Source organism: Alligator mississippiensis, chromosome 1 (genome assembly GCF_030867095.1).
Source record: "Alligator mississippiensis isolate rAllMis1 chromosome 1, rAllMis1, whole genome shotgun sequence".
Classification (NCBI taxonomy): domain Eukaryota; kingdom Metazoa; phylum Chordata; order Crocodylia; family Alligatoridae; genus Alligator; species Alligator mississippiensis.
In genome coordinates this window covers 354,369,807-354,392,964 of record NC_081824.1, presented here as the reverse complement: position 1 = coordinate 354,392,964, position 23,158 = coordinate 354,369,807, and the positions used below count along the sequence as shown (strand labels likewise).

The following is a 23,158-nucleotide window of genomic DNA, read 5'->3' as shown; positions in this document are numbered from 1 at the left end:
AGCAAGCGACAAAGATGTTACACATTATTTGCAGAATATCTTTGTGACTCATTCGTTATATTATCTCACCATAAATTGGCTCTAACTAGTGGACACATTACTATTTAGGGAACAATTAATACCTTGGTTGTGTCTTAAGTGTAACGTGTCTCAGGGCCCAAAAGGCATGTCTAAGCCATTTGAAACATTTCAAATGTCATGTCCAACCACACCCAGAGTATTTTGGTCCATGCACGAAGCATATCCTCAGGATCCAGATGATGAGGACAAAATTGGATCCTTAAATTATTACCTGTTTTTAAAGCACCTTCAAAATGTAAGTCAGCTTATTGTTATTATGTGTTGAGTTTGTCAGTCTGTATGAGTTGCACAACCTTAATACTTTCCCTAGGAACTGGAATTCTGTAGAAATGTAAGCAAATGATCAAGGTTCATGAAACAAGCCTATCAAAAATTTCTAAAAGAAAAATCAAAGTTTGGAGCGTAGGCGTAAAGAGGGTAAAAGTTTAAGATGCAGTAAAGGATATTTTCCCTAGTTTACACTCCTTTTCATCTCATGGCATAAAATAATAAACAAATAAACGTGAGGCCCAGAAATCCCTGGGCAAATTTCCCAGGACTGGACTTCCTTTGCAGTGCTCTCTGACACTAGGGCCTTTCTCAGCCACCCACACATGCACATCCACTCCTCTCTCACCCTTTTTGCTTCCAGAAATGTTCCATATCTGTTCAAGGCATTGTCTCTCACCCTCTCACCCTCTCCCCTCCCCTCACCCCCTCTCTCTCTCTTTTCTTTTCCTGATAGCCAAAGCTGAAGAGTCCCCTTTCCACTGTGATTAAAACCTATGCATTCAAAGGTTCGGATTGTCTTACCAGTTATTCAGACACATCATTGTATTGACTTCACTGAGGTTTTAATGCACACAGCTGATGTCTGTGTGAGGAGAGCGAGATGTTTTGGCTTCAAGACTGTGGGTTTCTCTTAGGACAGCTGCCTGCAGCGGGTGTAGGGATATGCACTTTGGTTCTATGTAGAGATGTGTGACCCCATTCTGCTTGTTCTAAATGCCTGAGAAAGGCTCCATGAAGCTCCATGCTCAATAGCTAGACTGCTCCTAGTATCTAGCTTATTGAGAGCTATCTGGGGTATCTCTACACTGCACTCCATTCTGTGGCATAGGTATACCATCAAATAATTCCAGTTTTCTCTTCCGACCTGTACTCTACCTGTGTTCTGCTTCCCTGGCTGCTTCCCAGTTAGCTGCCTCCAATCAGGCAGCAATGGTGACTGTGAGGAAGCAGTGGCTGAATGCAAGCGTATGAGGCTAGAGGCTAAGATGAAGGCTGTTGAGGGTGAGAGATCCTGGTGCTTGCTGGAGGCAGGCAAGTGCCAGCGTAGCTGGGCTGTTTTCTTTCTACTCACACATGGGAAGGTGAGAGAGCAATATGGTTCCTGCTGATGAAAAAAGGAGCAGAAAGATGGTTTCTGATAATACTTGGCTCCCATTTCTCTGATCCGTCCTGCCTAGAATAAAAAAAACTGCTCATAGCAAGCACACAGCTTCTCTGTTTCTCTTCCAGTGCCAATCAGGAATAGGTACGGGTGATGTCAATCCACTTTAAGTCAGAACTGAATCAGAACTAGGTGTTCCCTCCTTTCTGCTCTGCCCAGAAGCTCATAATGTGGTCCTGCCATTGTGCCAGCCACTCCTTTGTATTGAGCTGCTGCTTTCTCTTTCAATGTGTGTGTACCATAGCTGTATCATGACACTCAGCCTTGCTCTAGAAACATTGCTAACGTTTTTTCCTAACTTGGAAGTTGTTCAAAGCCAATAAGAAACTTTTATTCCTACTTTTATGCTGCCAAATGCTGAAAGCAGTATACCCTCAATAATCCCTGTCCCTGATCACTCCCTGTATAAGAGCCCTTGGCTGGTTTAGCTCTCTGTTTAACAGAGAGAGCATTGAACAGAGCTTTCTTACCCTTTCCAAAAGGTCCTTTGCTACTGATTTTTTTCATGCTGTCTGGGGCATCTGGTTCAAACTGCAGCTATATTAAAAGCACTGTCTGTTTCTTTCTTTGAAAATTCTAGTTTCCCATGGATCTAAGCCTTGGGCTTATTGTGAGAATGTTTAAAAACTGTGTGAATGCTGGAAAATGAAAAGTAGAAGCAGATGGATGGAAAAACACATTTTTTATTCTCCACAGGGTCATCCAGGCCAGCCAGGGTCAAGAGGAAAACCAGGTCATGATGGCTGCAATGGTACAACAGGTGACCCTGGTGAACAGGGAATCCTTGGCCCCCCAGGTCAATTTGGTTTCATTGTAAGTAAATAAGAGTAAGTAAATGGATGTCCTTTGATGCATACTTTTATTTAATCTAGGTGTAATAGTTGCAGAATTTTAAATGGAAAATCTCCCTACCCTCTCTGTCTCTATCTCACACTTGAACTGTTTTTTTAATGAGTTTTAGTGGTTTTAGTTGCCTGTATGGAAGCCCTCTATTTATCTGCACAACGCTCCATTGACTGAGGGTGATCTAGTACAGCAGCAGTACTGGATCCAGTTGTTCTTCTAAAATAATGTGGCTGTAACCAAGGTGTAAAAGGGCTGCTTCAATACTCCCCACTGCTGCATAAGTCTTAAGTAATGAGTTTGTGTAAGGGAACCACTGGTGGGGCTCTAGGCCTCATTTTTCTTTTTTTTTTCCTTTTTTCTTTTTTTGTCAATTATTATTGTCCCAACTGTGCCATAGTGGCAATACCTTCTTGGTTTGCATGGTGTTGCTGTGCTGAGTTGCACTTTGGATCTCATGGTTTAACCAATACACATAAACAACACTGAGGAACTGCAGCCATTTTTCTAGGGTGTAAGAGGGTCTTGCTGACCCCTGCACCATAATTCCCAATTAATGGAATGTTTCTTCTTCTGGCTGCTGTACAATTCACTCATGTAATCTTGACAATTTTCATTTTTGAACATGTGACATGAATTCCCACTCATTGGCAGTCGCCATTCATACAGTATGGACATATACACGTGAAAACACTGCCAGATATTATTCATAACTTTGTTTAAGCACTCATATATGTGAAATGCTAATTTTGTGTTTTTGCATCAATTTAGGGAGCCCAAGGACCAAAAGGGCAGAAGGGAGAACCATATGTATTTCCCCCTGAAATAGCAGACAAATACAGGGTATGTATTTAATACTGGAAAATAGACAATCTCTCATACAAAGTTTCTTTAAAAAATGGATGGTGTTCATCCAGCCTTCACACCAGGTTTCTGAGGCCCAGCTGGATTTCTGATTTGTAGTTTCCAAGGAGGCTGCTACTTTCCACTTGTTCCTGACTATCTCATTTCTATGAAAGGGGGAGTCATCCAGCTTCTTGACAGCAAAGAATGCCAAGTACATGTTGATTGTAGGTGTGCTGGAAATTTCCCAAACACATTTTGTTTTGGGAATGTTTCCAACTCAGTATGTAGAACATGTTAGATGTATACATGTTGAACCTGAAGTCCTGCCCAGCACATTCAGTAGATTATTTCTGGGTTTCATACCTTTCATTTGCATCATTCAGGGAATACAGCAGTATTCTTTAGGTATTTTATCTATTGAATTCAAATGTGTTCTTTGTTATGTTATCTTTCATATAATTTTCATGCAATCCACAGACTTGGTTGGTTTGTTATATAAATATACGTAGATCGTTATATGTTTTTTTTAAGAGCTCAGTATAAATATATACACTCCACTTTAGATGTATGTAATGCTGCTTGCATTTTGTTATTTACCTTTTATGAAAACTTACAATTTATTCCCAAATATGCAAGTACTGTAATTTGTATAGTTATACTTTACAGTTATAGTGACGTGGTTCATCCTGTAGTAACTTATATATGTTTCAGCCTTTTAATACAAATTGTGGTCTTGATTCTAAGTCTGAACTGGAAGGTAGAAGTTTGACAACACTTTTGCAGCTCCTGCCTTCCAAAGGCAACATGGGATTGATTTTCTTCCCACTGTAAATGAAAAGACTTTAAGATGCTCTATCGTTGGTCCAGCTGCACACAACCTTAAAGGCTATTCCAGAAGCCAGGAATAGATTTAGTCCTAATCAAACTCTGGCTTTTCTGTGTATATTAAATTTATTTCTATATAAGGATTTTAATCAGATGTTATGATGTGTTTGGATTGTGTATGATAATTTGATATGGCTTTTAATATCCCTGACCTACAAGATGGAGTTTTCAATATTGCATACAAGTACTTAGTGTATCTTGAATCTTTTCTTCTTTTTAGGGGGAGATGGGTGAGCCAGGAATTAAGGGCTTTCAAGTAAGTGGTGTTTCCTTGAATCTGCTAATTTATCAACATGTTAATGACAGCAGCTATCAAAATTCTAAATTATTTCCTGACATTTCTAGGGACCTCGGGGTGAGCCTGGTCTTGTGGGCTTTATTGGTCCAAAAGGGAGACCAGGAAAACCAGTAAGTATTTTTTTTTAATATCTTCATGATGAAATTAACCAAAAAGCTTAAGAACATAAGGAGTCCCACCAATGGTCCATGTAACCCAGCATCCTGTCTCCAACAATGGCAAGTAGTAGATACCTTGGAATAGTATGGGGTAACCTTTTTGGCAGGCTTGCCACAAATTAGCCCTACACCCTACTCAAGTGCAAGCTCAATTCCTCTCCCTTATCTCCTCTGCTGCTCAGCTTTCTGCTCCTTGCCCTGTGCTCCTTTACCAAGCTGCTGCTATGCTTTTTGCCTCTTTTCCTGTGCTCTCTGCCTGATCTGATTCTCTGCTTTCTTCTCCCAACCCTATCTGCCACTGTGCCTCTCCCCTCCCCAGTCTGCCCTGTGCTGCACACAGAGGCTGCCCTCAACAGCATCCTTGAAATTCATTGTTCTATCATATCCTGTCATTCAGTTAGTTTTTTTACAAAAGTACATTGCACTGGAGTTAAGAATTTGCTGCTAAAAACTGTTTGAGACAAAGTCTGTGCTCTCTATATATCCTTTTCTGTTTACAAGTGAGAAGCAGAAGCCCAAGGTGGGTGGATTTCCCTTTTGCTCCTCCTGAAGGCTTGAAATTTTCTGGCTGTTTTATCAGAGTTGCTTTATTTAGGTGCTTTCCCTTTAGAGGTTTTTTTTCCCCTTCACAATCAACTCTCTCCCATTCCCCTCACTGCTCCCCCCACCCACCCCCAGCTTCCTGCTACTGATTTGGAAACATAATACACCTCAATATGACTACATGCATAATGATTCTACAAGTCTTTACACAGATCACACCGAGATCCTTAGCACCAAATCCACAATGTTTGAGCTAAACCCATCTGGATTAGTCTTTGCTATGGTGCTCTCATATTTCATGGGTGCTCTGCAGCTGAGACCTGTCCTTCATTCCCTCATGAAACACTTTCTCCCAGTAGCAGGGCTCTATTTGTACTTTTCCTGGAATGAAAACCCATGGTTCATCCCATTTCAGACCAGACCTGATACTCCCAGCTTGGTCTCCAGAGGAAGAGGACGTGCTGTCTTGTTACCCTTTTGCAAGTGTTCACCACTACTTCCTTCAAGGGATAGATTTTGCTGCTCTCCCTTGTATTGAATGAAATCCCACAGATGTATTGCTTCCAGACTGAATGCCCAAATGGCAGAGTGGTCTTGGTCCCACTGTGGTAACAAGAACAGAGGTTGATCACAATGACTCAGAATCATGTTTTTCCAAGCAAATGTATTGTTTAGTAACCCAAAGGTACATAGTAAGCAGAAAGAAAAATTCAAATAACAACATGTTATATGCACCTGGTCTCATTTGAACTGCAGCCTTTCCTTGTAAATACTGGTACTTTGGTAGTAAGCCCAGCTACTTCCACCTCTGAGCTCAGAGACCAACTGTTTTTCCTGTAGTTCTTTCTCTGAGCAGATGCTGCCTTTTCATACTGCCTAGCTCTCTAGGGCAAGGTCTTTAATTGTTTAGAGTCTTTGGATCCCACGCTCAGACATGGGGAAAAAAATTAACTGCCTACCCAGGATGAAGCCAGGAAAATTGGGACTGCCCAGTTAATATTGCTGCCTCAAGAAATTGTGCAGTTCTTTCTGGGAGTACCTTCTCTTTGTCATTATTTTGTTTTCTGTTTGTTTCCTTCTAACAGTCATTCTCTATGTAGTCAGACAAGATAATGTTAAGCAGGTAAAATAAGGTGTATAACTTCCTCATTCTCTGCATACTTTTTCAAGAGTCAGCACGATACAGAAGCATGTGATTCAAATTTTTGATGAATCAGGGCCCTGTAATATGAGGTCCTGTTACCAGAGCCAAAACAAGTGAATTTTGTCTAAATAGCAGATCCCTATCCTATTATGGGAGCTAGTCACATATCTTGGCACTTTAACATTATAGTAAAATATTATAGTAAATATTATATGGTGTATCTACATGTGCAATCAATGCAACTAAACATACTAATCCTGACATCATTATCTACATGTGTGTTTAAGCATATAGTAATTTACTACTCTGCCCAATACCACTTGTATCTGACAGGACTATCCGGCAGCTCAGTAAATTAGTCTACTGCACCCTAGTTGCCATGCACGTGTAGACAGTGACGCTTTACTGTGCAGCAAATTGGTCTGCTTTGCAGTAAAGTGGCTGATGTAGACACACCCATATTTTAATAAACTAAACAGTTTTATATTTTAGAGAAATATGAAACAGTCAACATAGCTAAAATCTGAAGTATTGTTAACTATCTGAATTCTAGTGAATCCAGTTTACTAGTTGCTTCCTTTTCTTTATACAGAGTTACCAATGTCTTGTTTTAAGAAAACCCAATTAAGACCACCTTATTCAAAGGTAATATACTCCTTTGTGTATTTTTATAGGGACCACCAGGGCTGCCAGGACCTCAAGGAGAAAAAGTAAGTCTTTCTCTAACAAGCTGTCTCTATGTTGATTTTGAGTCAATGCTTCTGATCCAAGATCTGCTGAAGTCAGTGAAGATTAGCAACCGATTATAGGGCACATAACATGAGAGCCTATGTGTTGCCTGTCTGCTCCCAAAAGTCAACCTTATATTCAGGCAGCGTTCCCCAGAATGATTAACCCAGCTTTAGAGTCAGGTTATCAAGATGGTATAGCCCACAGCAGTTTCCTCAGAGCAGGTAATCTCTCCATATATATCAGATTATACTTAGCTGAAAAAACATATGACTTCCTTCTAACATTTAATTCTATTAAAAACCCCACAGATAAGATGTGAAATCTTTTCACACTATAACTCAAAGAAAGAAGGACTTAATGCTTGTTATAGGAAAGACTTGAACATACCTAAGTAATAACGTGATCATAGTCCTACAATGATATCCAAAGGATTTCTAACCCCAGACACTTCTCAAACTCATAGTGTTTAAATTTGAAATCTTTACTGGATCTAAACTGTATATTTATTAACTGATGATTTATTGTCTTTACAACAAGGGCAACAGAGGCCTTGGCTTTTATGGAAAAAAAGGTGAAAAGGTAAAGGAAATTAATTAAATAGTTCCAGAATCGTAAGTCAGATCAGTGATGCTTATCTTTATTAAAAAAGGAGTGTTTAAATTATTGCCTTTTTCTTTCACAATGATAACATGTAGTAAAAAATTATTTACTTTGAAAGTAATAACAACTGTAATAAATGTTGCAGCCATGCAATCTTTTGCATGTCTAGGTCTGAATGTGCTATCACTTGCACCAGTATAAATCATAAGAAACTCCACTGAAATCAGTGGAGTCAGACTGGTGCAACTGAAAAAAAGATTATTTGCATTTTATCCAGGAAACAGATAGTACAATAAAAAATATTGATATACATGATCTCATTATGAAATAAATTCATCCCCCAACATTACTAGTCCAAGTGTCAGATCCCAAACTGGCACAAATTTGTGTAGCTTTGTTGGTTCCAGCTTAGGACCTAGACTATAAATGTTAATAATAAATTAGTAAGGCTGTTTTAGCTGATATTAAATCTATTTCCATGGTTTTTTTGCAGGGTGAGATAGGTTCTGAAGGTCCTCCTGGGCTTCCATCTACAGGAGAGTTTACAACTTCCACAGACTTCTCAATCGATCACTGCAAGGTAATTAAAAACATTGTATGTGATTAATTCTGTGCAGAAGCAAAGCTAAATTCTTATTCAAATATACTTTTTGATTTTGCTACATACTAGTGAATATTAGGGAAAAAAATTGAGTACCTGCGATATGTTCCTGTATTGCCATAGGTCTTTGGCTGAAAGATTCCTTGTGACTAGTAAAGTTAAAATAATTCATGCTGTACCTCTCACGAAGTCTCTCTTAATATATCCTAAGGACACTTTTCCTATTTTTTTCAAGCAAGCTCTGTGACTAACAGTTTCTCATGTCACAATCCAAATGCATTCAAAGACATGATTTGTCTGTGGCAGTGATACTCAAGAATATGACTAAGATTCTTAAGAGAAATTTGAGTTACTAAATGTTTCTGCAAGTTTTAGCGCATTGATAGACCATTTACAGGACTGTAATTGATATTACAGAAGTGACTTCAGTTTTGACATACCCTTTGCTTGGTTTTTTTTTTTGTCTCTGGTCTCTTCTTACAACATACCACATTTTCCTATAGGGGCTCAGCAGGGGGCGAACAAGCCCTAAGCAACGTCAAATGGGAAGCAGGGTAGCTATCGCTTCTCTGGATACCTGATTTCCTCTCACAAAGTAATGAGCAGCTAGCTTGCTCCTGGGAAGTAGACCATGCATGGCAAAGACAGGTTTATAGCACATGTTTTATATCACATTCCCGGGAGGGTCTAAGTAAACAAATAAATATTGCTGAGAGAGAAAATGAGATGTCAACATCATTTTATATCCCAGGGAAAAATATACAAAGAGATGGAGGATGATGATTACAGTTTCAATGGGGTGAAGGAAGCGAGAGAATCTATGAGCTAATCACAGCTAATCATTTATATTTATTTACAGGTATTTCTTTGGCAGTCATTCCCAAAGCATCGCCTCGTAAACAAGCTTGTTTCAGACACGGTAGTAGCCCTGTAAGGTGCTCATATTGGCAGGCTTCCAGCTTGAGCAGAACAGAGAACTACATCTCTCTCAAAAGACATTACAGATCCTTATGCCAAAGCACATGTCAAAAAATTAGCAAGCAATAAAAATATGTAATCTTTAAAGGTTGGCTTATGACACCTACATTTTTTAAGACAAGGGTATCACTCACAACACAAAATAATATGTTTCCTTTTGACAAATACCTGCCATTTCATGTTATAAAGACATAATTTATTATGCACGGAAAAGCTTACCATCCCCAAATACTTAAAATCTTTCTTTGTTCTTCAATGTTAGGGACAACAAGGAATGAAAGGAGAAAAAGGAGAGCCTGGAATTTCAGTAAGTCAACTGAAAAAAATCAAAGACCAGTAGCTGTAGTTAATATTGATACCTTTTCTCTTCATATTTCAAGGAATGGAAATGACACAACATAACCATATGTGCCAGCTTTGTTGTTCCTTCATCTTAAATTAATCATAGAAGATTATACTATGCCATGTTATATAGGAATCCCTCCCTGCCCCCAACCCCAGGCAGTCAGACACTCTTTATTATGAGGTAGCCAAAATAAGATATTTTCTCGCAATAGATTTTCTAATTTTCATTTTAAATATTAGGAATTGCTGTTTCTTATATATATATATATATATATATATATATATATATATATATATATAATCTTATTAAAATTTCATTAAATACATATATACTGACATTTTCTCAATCCCTGCAAACCTTCCCTGCAGCCCAAGTGCAACATAGCAACTTCTTTATAATTAAGTGGATGATTGTCAGTCTTTGATGCTATTAACTATGAAGTTTTATTAACTTATCTATGGTCTATGGGTTCAAGTCAGATTTCACACCAGTTTTACTAGCCTTGTATTCAGGCCTGAATAACGGAGCAGAAGGTTGATGCCACACTCGTGTTCATTGGACATAGATGGTGGAGTAGCTCTTTTTTCCTAGTAGCTATGGGAAGCTGAGATCTGGATTACAGCTAAGCTTAGTAACTATTTATACAGTTAAACAACTGCTGTGAGTAGCAGCTACATGCTCCATAAAAAGGGTAACTGGAAACCTAGAAGGTAACTGGAAGGCCTGTTCCCACTATTTTGGTGAAGCGAATTCATTAAACTCAGAGGAGGTAGGACTGTATGTGGACTGTAAGGTTGGGTACAGTTTTAAAATACACAGTTTCTTTCACTCACAGTTATTACAACCAATTCTGTACAGTGTGCATACATGTACTGTACTGTGTAAATTCAATGTAAGGTATGTAAGCTCACCTGCCAAGAATGACAAATTATCCTGCTATGTTTCCTAGGGCTCACGTGCATCACGAGCTGAAAAGGGAGAAGAGGGGATAATGGGTTTTCCAGGCCAAAGGGTAAGTTGTTCATTAAGGGTGACATCTGCACAGTGTAAGGATCAATTAAAGCCAGGGGTCTGCCATTAGGTATGTGATGGCAGTGGAGAAGTCAAACACTGGGTGATTTTGCAACCTGTTTGTGCCTCAGAGTTGGTTCTTTGCTACCTCTGGAAGATGGGAAGGCCATTGGAATAGGCAAAGAGAGGGAGCCAATAGACTCACACATATGCATATAAAGCAGGGGTTGGCAACCTACAGCCCACAGGCCACAGCCTTTGGATCTGCCTTGCAGATGCGGGATTTCAGTAGCTTTCAGCAGCCAGGGGTACCTTCTGCAGACACTCTCCCATGCTGCCGCAAGAATGAATGCCAGCTGCGAGCACTCCCCACAGGGATGAATGCAGGCTGTGAGCACTTTCCCAGTGTCACCAGGAAGAAAGTGACAGTAGCAACATTGTCCTAGTGCCTGCCCTCTCACCTCTGACCCAGGTTGGGTCACTAGGAGGCTCACAGCCTTAGCAGGTTGCCTACCCCTGATATAAGGTAACTGAGAATCCCTGCATTTAGAATGTGTCTCATTACAGAAATTGTGTAGCATCTTCCTGGTGCTTCTCCATGTAACCTACCCTCATTGCACTGCTTCTGAATTAAACAAATGAGGGGAAAAGAGGGGACAGCAACAACGCTTTGAACAACATCTAGAGATCATAACATTTACGGTCACTTTACTAACATCTTAATTTAAAATAGAGGATCACAAAATCAACTAGCCTACTGTATTTGTACCCTGCATCTACCTGGTTGAAAAGGAGTCTGAATTCTAACTGCTTGGTCAGTTTATTTATGTTTCAAACAGAGTAGAGATGTCAAATAGTAAATGGTGGTGCTTAAAAATTTTATTGGGATGTTACTGTATTTTTTAATGACATTGTGTTTTTATAGGGATTGCCAGGCATCAATGGCATTCCGGGACCTGTTGGAGAAGCAGTGAGTACTTAGTGCAAAACTTAAACTTTGTGTCTAGCATGTTCCTTTTTTCATATAGAACTAACATCTTAAGATTATGGGAAAACAGGTTTTATCCTGGAAAATGTCTAATCATATGCAGAGTTCACCTCTAAACAGTTCATTATTCCAATTTATTATATACCTAGTGATTTAAGTACACCTAAGTATTTTCTCACATACGACACACCCAAACATAATGCATACCTCATGCATAGATATATTGCATGCTAAAAAATATAGTAATTTAAGCCACAGGGGACTTTATAACATGCAATATGCTGGATAAGCAATGTTCCTGCTTTATAGACTTTATACATTTATGATATAACTAGCCAATTGCCCATCAAGAATGATGGGGGGGTGTGGGCGGAAACAAAGGCCTGTGTCCAGCCCCCCCTCACCTTCGGGGCCGGGCCCAGGCCCGCCTCCCCCCACACTCTCCCCGCCTCTGTTGTGGGGCCGGGCCAGGCCCAGTACCCCACCCACCCACCTGCTGCCATCTTGGGACCGGGTCCACCCCCCCCACCATTGAGGGGCTGGGCCCAGTACCCTCTCACCCGCTGTCGTTTTGGAGCTGGGCCGGGCTGGACCCAGCATGCCCCCCCACCATCCCCACTGTCATTGTGGGGTCAGGCTGGGCCCAGTGTGCCCCCCTCCACCCTGCCCATTGCTGGGCCCGCCCCCCCGTTGGGGGGCAGGCCCTGCTTGACCCCCCTCACCTACCGCCCCACTGTTTTGGGGCCAGGCCTGCTTCCCCCTCATCCACCCAGCCCACATCCACCTGCCTCCCCTCCCCATGAAGGATGGGGGGGTCATGGACAGAGCACTGCTACCCAGCACCTCGTGCCACCGCTGCATCCAGGGAGCACAGGGCAGGGGGTGAGGCTAGCACTGCTGGTCTCACCCCCTGCTCTGTCCATTCCATCACCACTACCTTTTGGTAGCAGGGGGGAGGGCAAGGCCAGCACAGCCTCACCCGCCCTGCTCCTTCCCCTTCTGTCCCCACTGTCCTCCCCACTGTCCTTGCCCTTGCCTGCTCCTTTCCCTCTGTCCCCACTGTCCTTCCCCTGCCCTCACCCCCACCCCACTGGCCTTGCCCCCCTGCTCCTTGCCCTCTGTCCCCACCCGCAAACTAAATAATATAAGTAATCCTATGGAGTGGTCTCCTCTGACTTTTATTTTTAGAGAAATAAAGGTACATTCAGATCTCAGTTACACTACATAAATTAGATCAGAACTAATCTGAATTTATGTGCACTGGTCAACCTGACATTATGGGCCAGGTGACTTTTTTCACTTCTGGGGGTATCAAAAAAATTAACTGATAATTAAAGTTTGTTATTGCAAGTGGGTTCGACACATTATTAAATGTTATGAGGCGTGTTGAATTCAATTTCCCATTATGGCCAGCATGATTTCCTTAACTTCTTTTACATCCTGTTGTTTCATTCAGTTTAACCAGATGTTGTAGAGGTCTGCGGTCTTGTGCCATTATGCATTTCAGAGAACAAGCTAAATAGAGAGAGGGAGAAACTGAGTGTCAATTCTCTCTCCTAAAGGAAATTTCTTTCTATTTTAGAGATGTCTAAAATAACATTCTGTCAGATATGGAAGCACTCATGTTTTTGACTTGTGCATAGAAAAAGGTTCCCTTAATCAGCGTTAGAAACAGTTCCTACAAGGCATTTTAATAAGTCTATGACTAGGGGCATAAATTGCTTCTCCATGGGCATGTCTATACAATATGTTTACTAATTGGTAAAAAAATTAGTTGACTAATTAGCTGTGCAGTAAACATCTCAGCATCTATACATGTGCCCCTATTAGGCTGGAGTAAATTAATTTACTCTGCAGCAGGATTGTACTTGTAAATAACAAGGACAGTAAATATAATTACTATCCTGCTGCGGAGTAAAAAACTGCAGCAGTGCACATGTAGGCATTATCCTGGTTGGCTGGGCCACAAGTATGCTTCAGTGTAGGGGCTGCCTGCCGACTAACTCGACACTGAAGCATCTTCACACCCCAGTCAGCCCCTCCACAGCACACTGAGCCAGGAAGAGCAACCTGGGCTGGAATGCTGATGCCCAGGGCCTCCTGTCAGCCAGGGCAGATGCACATCTAGCAGCAATAAACTCCAGAGTAATAAGCTCCACAGCTTATTGCTGCATATTAATAAGCATGTGTAGACATGCTTTATGCTTCCCTGATTATGCTAACAAAATGGCCTGGCAGAAAAATGTAGCAATACTTACATGAAATTCACAGTGATTCACAAAACTGCTGGGTTGGCAGAGAAAAAATATCAATATTGTGTACACTGAAAGCCAATGCAATCAATAAAAGTCAGCTCTCCTTACTGAAACTCAGCGCATGCCAGAATCTTTTATTGGCTCCTTAGACCTTTTTTTTTTTAATTTGAATCCTGACAAAAACATTTCTGGCATTTACTTTTATTCCAATAAGATGTCCTGATGCGCAAGTTGCATCTGAAGAACTTTGTTTTCTTAGAACTGTTGTTGAGCAGTTATAGTATTTTAAAAGTTAAGGAATCGCTTCCTTTGAAAGGTGGAAGAACTGCCACTAACTCTTTTCAGTGCACATGCAATGAGCAGCAGATAAATAGGAATCTCCTGACTTCACTTTTAAATCCATAGCTCCACCTAGTGTGACAGAGATTTTACACCTAATGTGTAACACTACTTAGTTTTCTGACAATATTTGATAACCTTTATAAAGAAGGTTTCTGTGTTTCAGTGTGTGGTATCTTGCAGAGTGTTGTGGTATTTTGCAATACTTTAAAATTCCCTAAATGCTTTCTGGAGCCAGTTATTAAAATCACTGCTCTGTGCAATTCACTGTTCTCTTAAGCTTAGGAGCTATGTATAAAAATGTCAGCTGAGAACCACAGCTGATGTAAATTACACAGCTCCTCTAATGTCAGTGATAATATTTCGACTGATACTAGGTCAAGATCCACATAACTGTAATAATTAAAGTTTTTAGAATTTCTGGAGTGTATATGGATATTATCTCTAAAATGCAGGTGTTATAGAGAATGTTAAAATAAAATAAAATATTGTTTATTCTTCACTCACATCCCAGCATATCAGAAGTAACTTTACTGAAGTCAGTAACATCACCCTGATATACAACCAGTGTGTGTGAGATGAGATTCAGGTTCATTTTTTTTCATGTCTATAGCTTCATAAGCTGAGATGCCCAACAGTGTGCTAGGACATATTGTACCTTACTGACAGCTGCTCTAGATTTCAGCCACTTCATATATATTCTAAGAAGCTAGTATGTGCCGGACCTGGGTGCATCATTGATTAAATTAGATTAAATATATAAAAATAAATGGAAAAATAAATAAGATATATATTTAATAAAAATGTTATATGTTACCGTTATTGTGTCTGTAGTGAAAATTGTATTAATACTTTCTGTGTTGTGTGGGAGCTTTTGAGTATCCAGTCCCACTGTACTTAACATAGTACAGTCATGTAACAGAGACACAGACCCTGTCTGAAGGAGTTAAAAGTAATCCATTTTAGTCTAATCCATCTAAGGTATGCACAGACTAGTCTAATTTAGACATGGCTGGCCACCTCTACATAAGACACTTACTGTGCATTGGACTAATAACACAGTCAAAAACTGTGCTAATAGCCTACTGTGCAGTGTTATTAGACTACTGCGCAGTAAGTGTCACTAAATAACTGTGTGCCAGCACTACTGTGCAGTAACTCTAGGTACTGCGCATTTAGTTAGCACTTAATTAAGGAAGTACTAAACTAAATGCACACTATCTAAGGTGCATTAATGAACATGTAGACGCACCCACTGAAGCCTAAGGAATGCGCTGTGGGTAAAGCATATTGCTATGTTGTTTTGTTCAGCTTCATCTTGTTTCAAAACATTGCATTTTGATGACTGTTATGGTCCCCTGTAAAAGCTATCTTGCATCTTCTCTGCCTTCAGTTACCTCTAGCTAAAATAGCATGAATTTGCTTTTAAAATTGATTTTGCATCCAGTAGAAATTGATTGAACAGCCAAACTTGAGCCTTCTCCTAGCCATGAAAAGGAGGAACTGTTTTTAAAAGAATATCCTTACTACTTTATTCTGACACAGGAATTTAGGACCATTAGAACCTTAATCCCAGATAGTTCTGGCCTTCTATCAGCCCTGCAGGCCCTGAGGGCAGTCACATGGCATGCAAACCTCATGCACCAGGCAGACAAGGTTCTTTGGGTGAATCTACACCCCAGCCTCATGCACCAGCACTTGGGGTCCACAGAGTCATTCTGGAGGGACAGAGAATCATGCAGACAAAGCCAAGAAAGCTGCAGGATCCCTTTTGCATGGGATAAAAGGGACAGGCTTGGAAAAAACTAAGTATCATACTAGTATTTACCTGGGTGGCAATGGGACAGTTCTATGGCTCTTTCCTGGAGTACAGTGCTCCTTGGCCTCCAGAAGGAGTAAATAATGGCAGATTTGGCCCCCGTGCTGAAAGATTCCTTTTGTCAAGTAGGACACATCTGCCTAACTAAAGGAAAAATGTAAGTCTAATAATGCAGACTCAATTCCCAGACCTGTATGGATCTATACATTGCCCCTGGTTAATGACGGGTATCTAAGAGAAACCCCACTATCCTCCGATATCAAAGGGAACAATGCAAAAATTGTGCATTATCTTCATAACAACCAGAGCTAGAGAATATGTGCCCTAGGCAGCCACCTTCATCTCTTGTGTCACTCCTCCTGAAGTTGGGTTTCCATCCCAAGATCTGCACAGAGAGCAACATCTTCATGTCCCACCCATTCTGTATTGCTCTATGTCTTTGTGATACAGTCAGATCAGGGCTAGGATGTGACCCCATGTACAAAACATATACCATAAAAATGAAAGGTAGGACTAAATTACTGTTCCCAGAAGTAAACCTCTCAGCTTTGTTGCATGGTCTTACACATTAACAACATCAGAGCTAGACAATAAATAAATACCCGCTAGGCAGATTAAAATAATGATAACAATCTGGCAACCAAAAAGGTTCTTAAACAGACAAACTAACTTCGCTATCCTTCAGATATAGAAAACATAAAAAAGCAACCATGTTTTTATCTGTTTCAGGGTCCTCCAGGATTTTATGGCTCCCCAGGCTATGATGGTCCTAAAGGAATGAAGGTACTTTACTGCTCATTAAAAGTGAATTTAATTTGTCAGAATTAGTAAAATAGATTCTCTCTCTTCCTGCTCCTATTTATTAGAATAAAATAAATATTTGTTGCCAAATGCCCCAATTGTTTATCTTGCCCTGTATCTATCAGTGACCTCTACCAGATACATCAGAGGAAGGCATAAAATTTCTACAATCTACTTATTTACACAATACTATGGAACTGAGGAAAGAGAGGAAATATTTCCCCTGCCCCCAGTGTCTGAATAGGCAAGATGAGAGACCAGGGGGTGAGGAAACATGAGTAAATGGGAAAAACAGAAAATGGAGGGATGGAGATAGAGGGACTTAGGGCTGTACAAGACCCTAGCTAACTAAGGCCACATTCTCAAAGGACTTAATGATACAGGTAAATAACTAGAAGGATATTCAAAAGGGCCTAAGCAAGTAAATTACCTAACCCCTACTGATATTAAAATCATTGGGACTTTGTAAATTCATGTAGGTAGCTAAATACTTTTAAAAATCTGACTGGTTATGCTTCCAGCCCATACACTGAATTTAAAAATATATTCACCCCTCTTTCTTCTAAATGTGATAGATAATATATCAATTAGTAGCTAATGTCTCAGTATTCTTTTATTCCTATAGGGAGAGCAGGGAGAAAAGGGTATTCCAGGATTGCCTGCTTATGTTCCTTATCCCATTCCAAGAAAAGGTACGTCTTCTTTGCTTGGAATACTTCTGTTGCTGCTAGCGTATCCATTTTACCACTTTCTAAACATAGCAAAAGCAAGACACACTGAGAACTCTGATCCCTTAATAAGTCTGGTCTGTTAATGTGTTACTCAACACAGGCATGAATCCTAAGAGTGTTAAGTCATCTTGTTTTCAGGAACCCAACCCCTCCTTCATCTTAAGCCTTGCTCTCACAAAGGAGAAAATTCTTAACTCAAGTTACCTAACTTGAGTTTACTAACCTGTGGTAAAACAACAATGAAAAGAAGGAAAACTTATTAAAATTCAAGGTCAATCCTATAAATAATTTTTGAATTTAGAAAAACACAATGGCCTTAAAGTTTTTTACACGTGTTCCAGTTTTTCTGAAGACTCATTCCTCAAGTCTGTCTTGTTCACATGCATCACAGAGCCATATTTTTACTATAGTAGAATGAAAATATTTTTGATTTGTTAGATGTCATCTCCACATTTTTTTACAAGGTCTTGCAAATATGGGAAGTTCTGTTTCACTTAATTTAACATTCAGTTAAAAAAGAAAGTTTTGCCTTTCCACTGACAAGTTCATATTGTGAACTTTTCACTGTTTATAATAATGTAGCAGAAAGCCCCTTTTCCTCTTGCCTGCAGTTGCTCTCCCCTACTTGGATATGTTTTTCCTCTTCTACCTTTTCTTCCTTCCTTCCTCTTTCTTTCACTTTAAGATAAGGAATTGTGTTTTGAAATTTGTATGTGTGCATTTTGTATCTCCCCTTGTATTTTGGTATTTTTATCTATTTGTGTGCCATAGCATTTGTAGCTTATATTTTATACTCCTCACTTTTCAACTTTCAACTAAATGTGTTTTAGTAAGTTATACATTGTAACAATGTTAACAAGGGCAGGAATCAAACTGTCCTTCACTGTATCAGGCTGGCCCCTGAAAGAGCGAGTGAATCAGTGATTGAATGTGTAACAAGGTAGCACACAGCAATTAACACCTGGAAGCTGCAGATCAGCCAATGGAAGAACTCAATAGAAGACAATGTAGCAACCAGGAAATCTCTAAACGTCACTGATCAAGGGCTAGAAACCCTGGCCTGAGTTAATCAATGCTGGGGACCAACTTTTGGGCTGAGTAGCTCCAGATCAACCACTCCCAGAGCCCTATTCAAAATTCATCAATGGACTCCCAAACCTGCACGTACATGCGGGCGACCCCTGGGGCTGACAGATACCGTCCAGTAGCCACCGAGGGGGGGGAAGTCCCCCGAGGGTCAATGACCCCTGGATTGGGCAAACCTGAAAACTGGGGAGTCACCAAAGTCTGCCAAGGACAGATAAAAGACAGTGAAAAGTGACCCTCAGTGGCGCCCTCTTGATCTCCAACTCGACCAGACCTGTTCAGCCAGAAGGACCAGCCGGCGACCCCCTTCTGGAAGATAACACCATGCTGAAAGAAGCCTCAACAACAGACTCCAGGGCTTATAGGATAGGTATACCTGACTCTGTAGCCTGCTACTGTGTGTGTGTATATGTGTGCATGTGTGCATGTGGACCAGCCCCAAGGTTTATGATTACAGTGTTTCAATCCGCCTAATAAACTAGAATTTTAAGGATCCCGAGTTGGACATTTGTAGCCAACAGTACATGTTCCTAAAACCATAAGATATTTACAGTGGTCATCCAAGAAATGCATATAGAAAGTCCCCTCTATCTGTACATGGTTCTCTCTCCCCAACAAAAGAAAGCAACTCTGTGGCATAGGCTCCCACCTTCCTTCAAATTCTACATAGTGGACAGTAACAGAGACTATGCAAGGTGGAAAAATAGGCAAACAGACTGGATATGCATTTTGCCCTGTCTAGCCAAATGAAGCTTAGACAAAAAGCAAATATAACAGCTGGACATAAATGAATTCCTTTGCAAGAAGGGAGCACAGTGCCACATGCCTGTTAGAGCCCCAGCAAGTGAAGGCATCTTCCACAGAGAAGGTGGGGTATGAAGTAGGGCTGTGCAAAGCTTCAGACCCTGATTCAATTCAGCAGAGATTCATCCCGGTTTGGTAGCCAAATCTCCAAATCCAGATTGAATCAGGAGACCCTTTAATCTCTCCGAATTGAATCAGAACCCTCCGAATCAATTTGGAGAGATTCGGAACGATTCAGCGATTCAGACACAGGCACAGCTTTAAATGTTTTTTCTACATACCTCAAGGTACCAAGTGGATCATGAATGCTGCAATGCTGGGGTGGATGGAGTGTCCCACAGGAGCAAGGGGAGCTCCCCAGTGCTCTTGGCAGCAAACCCAGAAATGGACCAGAAGCACTTCTGGTCCACTTCCAGGTCCAGCAGGGACTATGCAGTGGGGGCCCCCTGTGTCCCTCCCAGCTCAGTGACTGGGGTCTCCTGGGTCTGGGGGGGCACCTGGGGTTCCCCCATGGCTGATTGCTGAGCCAGGGGGACACAGGGCAAGGCGCTCCCTGCTTGCTTCCCAGCAGACCTGGAAGTAGACCAGAAGTACTTCCAGTCCACTTCAAGATTCGCTGCCAAAAATGCGGGGGGGGCCCTTGCACTCCTGTGGGACACTTCATGCACCCCAGCATCACAGCATTCATGAGCTGTGCCTGGTACCTTGAGGTATGTAGAAAAAACGTTTACAGCTGTGTCTATGGCCGAATCAGCATTGAATCTTCAGATTCAGATTCAGCCAAATCGAATCAGGAACAGTGATCCGAATCAACAAATCAAATCACTGTCCCTGATTCGGGTTGAATCCAAATCAAATAAGGTCCATTTTGCACACCCCTAGCATGAAGCACAGCTCCTATGAGGGGATGCAGTGACATAGGTTTGCTTGGGTTTTTCCAGAACAGTTCTGCTTTCTTTAGCACACAGCAGCAATTTGGCACTTTTTAACAACATGGATTATGGTTGAACCCCAAAACAATGTGCTCATAAAAGTATATTTTGGGGGTTTAGATCCTTCTGTAATTACACTGATGTTTTCTGGGACAGCTGGGAGATGTTTCCAATGCAGAAGCTAATGGCATCCACCAGGCCTAATACTGCATTTGTTTGTTTAAATGTACATTTATTTTCTGAACAATTGTGTTTTTCAATAGATTTACCTGTATTCTTGGGTATGGGGGATGCATTTTACAGGTGTCAGAGGTGACCAAGGAGTAACAGGTTTCCCTGGGCCTAGAGGAGATTTGGGGGAAAAAGGAAATCCTGGAATTCCTGGTCGGCCTGGGACATCGGATGGACTTGGTAATATTTTGCCATTTAATGATCTAAATATGGACTTGTGTAGCAATCCACTGCATTGCAATTTTAATCAGCATTATTGCAGGAAGGGGACAATGTGTGGATAAGATACAGCCATGCAGATGGGGGAATATGGAGTGTGATATGCTGGAAACCAGACTGGGAACTGGAAGATGAAGGTCCATTCCTGTATCTGTCATTGGTTTCTGACATAACTTTTACCAAGTTTTGCAAAAAGGGTAAATTAATAGATTCGTAGATTGTAAGGCCAGAAGAGACCTTGGAATATCATCGGGTCCAGCCCCCTGCACCAAGCAGAAAAGATAACTGGGGGTCGGGTGACCCCAGCAAGGTGACTTTAGTTTCCTCTTGAAGATTTCCAGAGTAGGCGATTGCACCACCAGGGTAACAATATTGTAGAGCAAAATGAAGGACATACAGTATTTCCCATGCTTCTCGTCTTTGCTGGCTGCAACATGGGGCCAGGAAATAATTTTTTTCCCTTCCTATTGCTACAAGCATCGGGGGAGAAGGTTGCCGTCCTCAGAAGCATTGCTTGTTGACTGCAGCCAAGGCTGGAGATTGTGAATGGTGTGTGCCAGTGCACCTGCTGGGACTAAAACCTGGAGGTTCCTGGCTAGAGGGTCTTATCCCTTCCCTCAGTGTCAGACCATTTGCCACATTTGGAGTTAGGAAGCAATTCTGTCCTATGGTCAGACTGGCACGGACTGTGGGGGCAAAGCCCTCTTCCTTGGATCTCTTGAACATGTTAAAAATCCTTGCAGCAGCAGGACACTAACCACTGTTGTCCCTTTGTTTTACCTGTGACAGGTTAGGGTGCTTTGCCTTATAGTTATGTGACAGGGTTTTATTGTGTGGTTTTAGTAATAGATTAGAAAAGGATTGTGTGGCTCCTGTTTGGGACTGTCTGGCAGGATCTTGGACTAGATGACCTCTAGAGGCCCCTTTCAGTCAAACCTTGCTATGATTCTGTAACACCAACACACTATGTTGATCCAATGGCTACACCAGTTCCTCATGGAAAGTACTTACATGCATTTCCCCCTATTATTTATCAGATCTGTCATTTTTATCTGAGCACTGTCATTGAGGAATTATTCTCAGTTTCTTGGGGACTTTCTTCCCTTTTCAGATGGCTTGGACAAAAGAGGTTTACCTGGAGAAATGGGACCCAAAGGTTATAAGGGAGAACCTGGTTTTTCAGCTCTTTATCCAGGGATACCTGGCTTTCCTGGTCAGCCTGGACCAAAAGGATTCCCTGGACCCGCAGGCCCAAAAGGCAGTTTATGTAAGTAGCTGGATATAATGCTAAATATGTCATTATTTTCAGAGAAATCTGTTGAAAGGACACATGAATAAATCACTTTGGGAGAGCAATTGGGCATTTTGAAGAAGTGTGGGGAAGCATAAGCAACTGCATGCACCTGGGGAGATTTGAGACTGTACAAGGCAGGAAGGTTGGTGCCCAAAGGACAAAGATGTACAGGAATAAAAGAAATATTCATCTGCTCTTCAAACATTCATAATGAGTTCCTGAACAGGCAGGTCTGGTTTGATTTGGGGGTTTTGGCATAGCTTATATTTTCAATGCAAAATCTTTACACAGCTCAGGTTTTGAGTAATGGACAAACACTGTTGGCAGGGGGCACCTTTTGTTCCCAATATATTTTAAAGAGATGCTTCTAAAGCTGAGTTTCAGGGTGGCAAATGCATAGGCCTCTGTGCCTAGATCTGCCTTATCCAGAAAGGCTAGGACAAGTGGGGAGTCCAGCAGGATCTTGAGATTTATACAATCAGAAAACATGCCTTTGATGAAAGGTGAGGTCTTAGCTCCAGATATTTATTAGATATCATTTCCACCTTTCTACCAACTTCACTTTTACCTTGCTTGGGTTAAGTTATGGTGAGTGCCTCTTTATCCACATGCTCTTCACTCATTTCTGGCACAAATACATCAGGGTTCTCCCAGTATTTAATGAGAAGGATATACAGATCTGGATATCAAGGGTGTGTTCCTGACCCTGTATTAAGGACCGTATTGCATTGAGATCTCTTGTCTATACATACATCTTGACATGGAAGAACCCAGAATTGAACCTTGTGAAGACTGCCTGGCATGATTCTTTGTGATCTACCAAAAATCATCATCCAAGACAGTTTACTTTGATTTTGTTCATCCCTAGTATGTCTCAATTTAATCAGTAATGATCAGCAGGGATCCTGATTTTCTCTGCTTTAAAAAAATCCTCAATTTTCAATTTAAAAAAAGCGACCCCAAACCACATTTTTCCATGATTTAAATGAAACACAGCTAATATTATAGATATGAAACATGTTTCATTTAAATCATGGAAAAATGTGGATTTAAGGTTACTTTTTTTAACTGAAAATTGAGGATTTTTTTAAATCAGAGAAAACCAGGACCCCTGATGATCAGTAATGTTGAAAGGTGCTTAAACATGTAACAGTATTAGCA

General features: G+C 41.0%; 1 protein-coding gene across 3 annotated transcripts in view; it reads left to right on the top strand.

Annotated features, from left to right (window-relative positions):
- COL4A2 (collagen type IV alpha 2 chain) overlaps positions 1 to 23,158 on the top strand; it is a 233,660-nt gene that overhangs the window by 144,044 nt on the left and 66,458 nt on the right. For all 3 annotated transcript variants that reach the window (XM_059721085.1, XM_059721086.1, XM_059721087.1), the window contains exons 6-19: positions 2,210 to 2,326; positions 3,128 to 3,199; positions 4,308 to 4,343; positions 4,433 to 4,495; positions 6,905 to 6,940; positions 7,500 to 7,541; positions 8,056 to 8,142; positions 9,404 to 9,448; positions 10,437 to 10,499; positions 11,424 to 11,468; positions 16,629 to 16,682; positions 17,326 to 17,392; positions 20,557 to 20,664; positions 21,815 to 21,970. In XM_059721085.1, the coding sequence (XP_059577068.1) occupies positions 2,210 to 2,326; positions 3,128 to 3,199; positions 4,308 to 4,343; positions 4,433 to 4,495; positions 6,905 to 6,940; positions 7,500 to 7,541; positions 8,056 to 8,142; positions 9,404 to 9,448; positions 10,437 to 10,499; positions 11,424 to 11,468; positions 16,629 to 16,682; positions 17,326 to 17,392; positions 20,557 to 20,664; positions 21,815 to 21,970 (991 nt within the window). The remainder of the gene's footprint in view (positions 1 to 2,209; positions 2,327 to 3,127; positions 3,200 to 4,307; positions 4,344 to 4,432; positions 4,496 to 6,904; positions 6,941 to 7,499; positions 7,542 to 8,055; positions 8,143 to 9,403; positions 9,449 to 10,436; positions 10,500 to 11,423; positions 11,469 to 16,628; positions 16,683 to 17,325; positions 17,393 to 20,556; positions 20,665 to 21,814; positions 21,971 to 23,158) is intronic.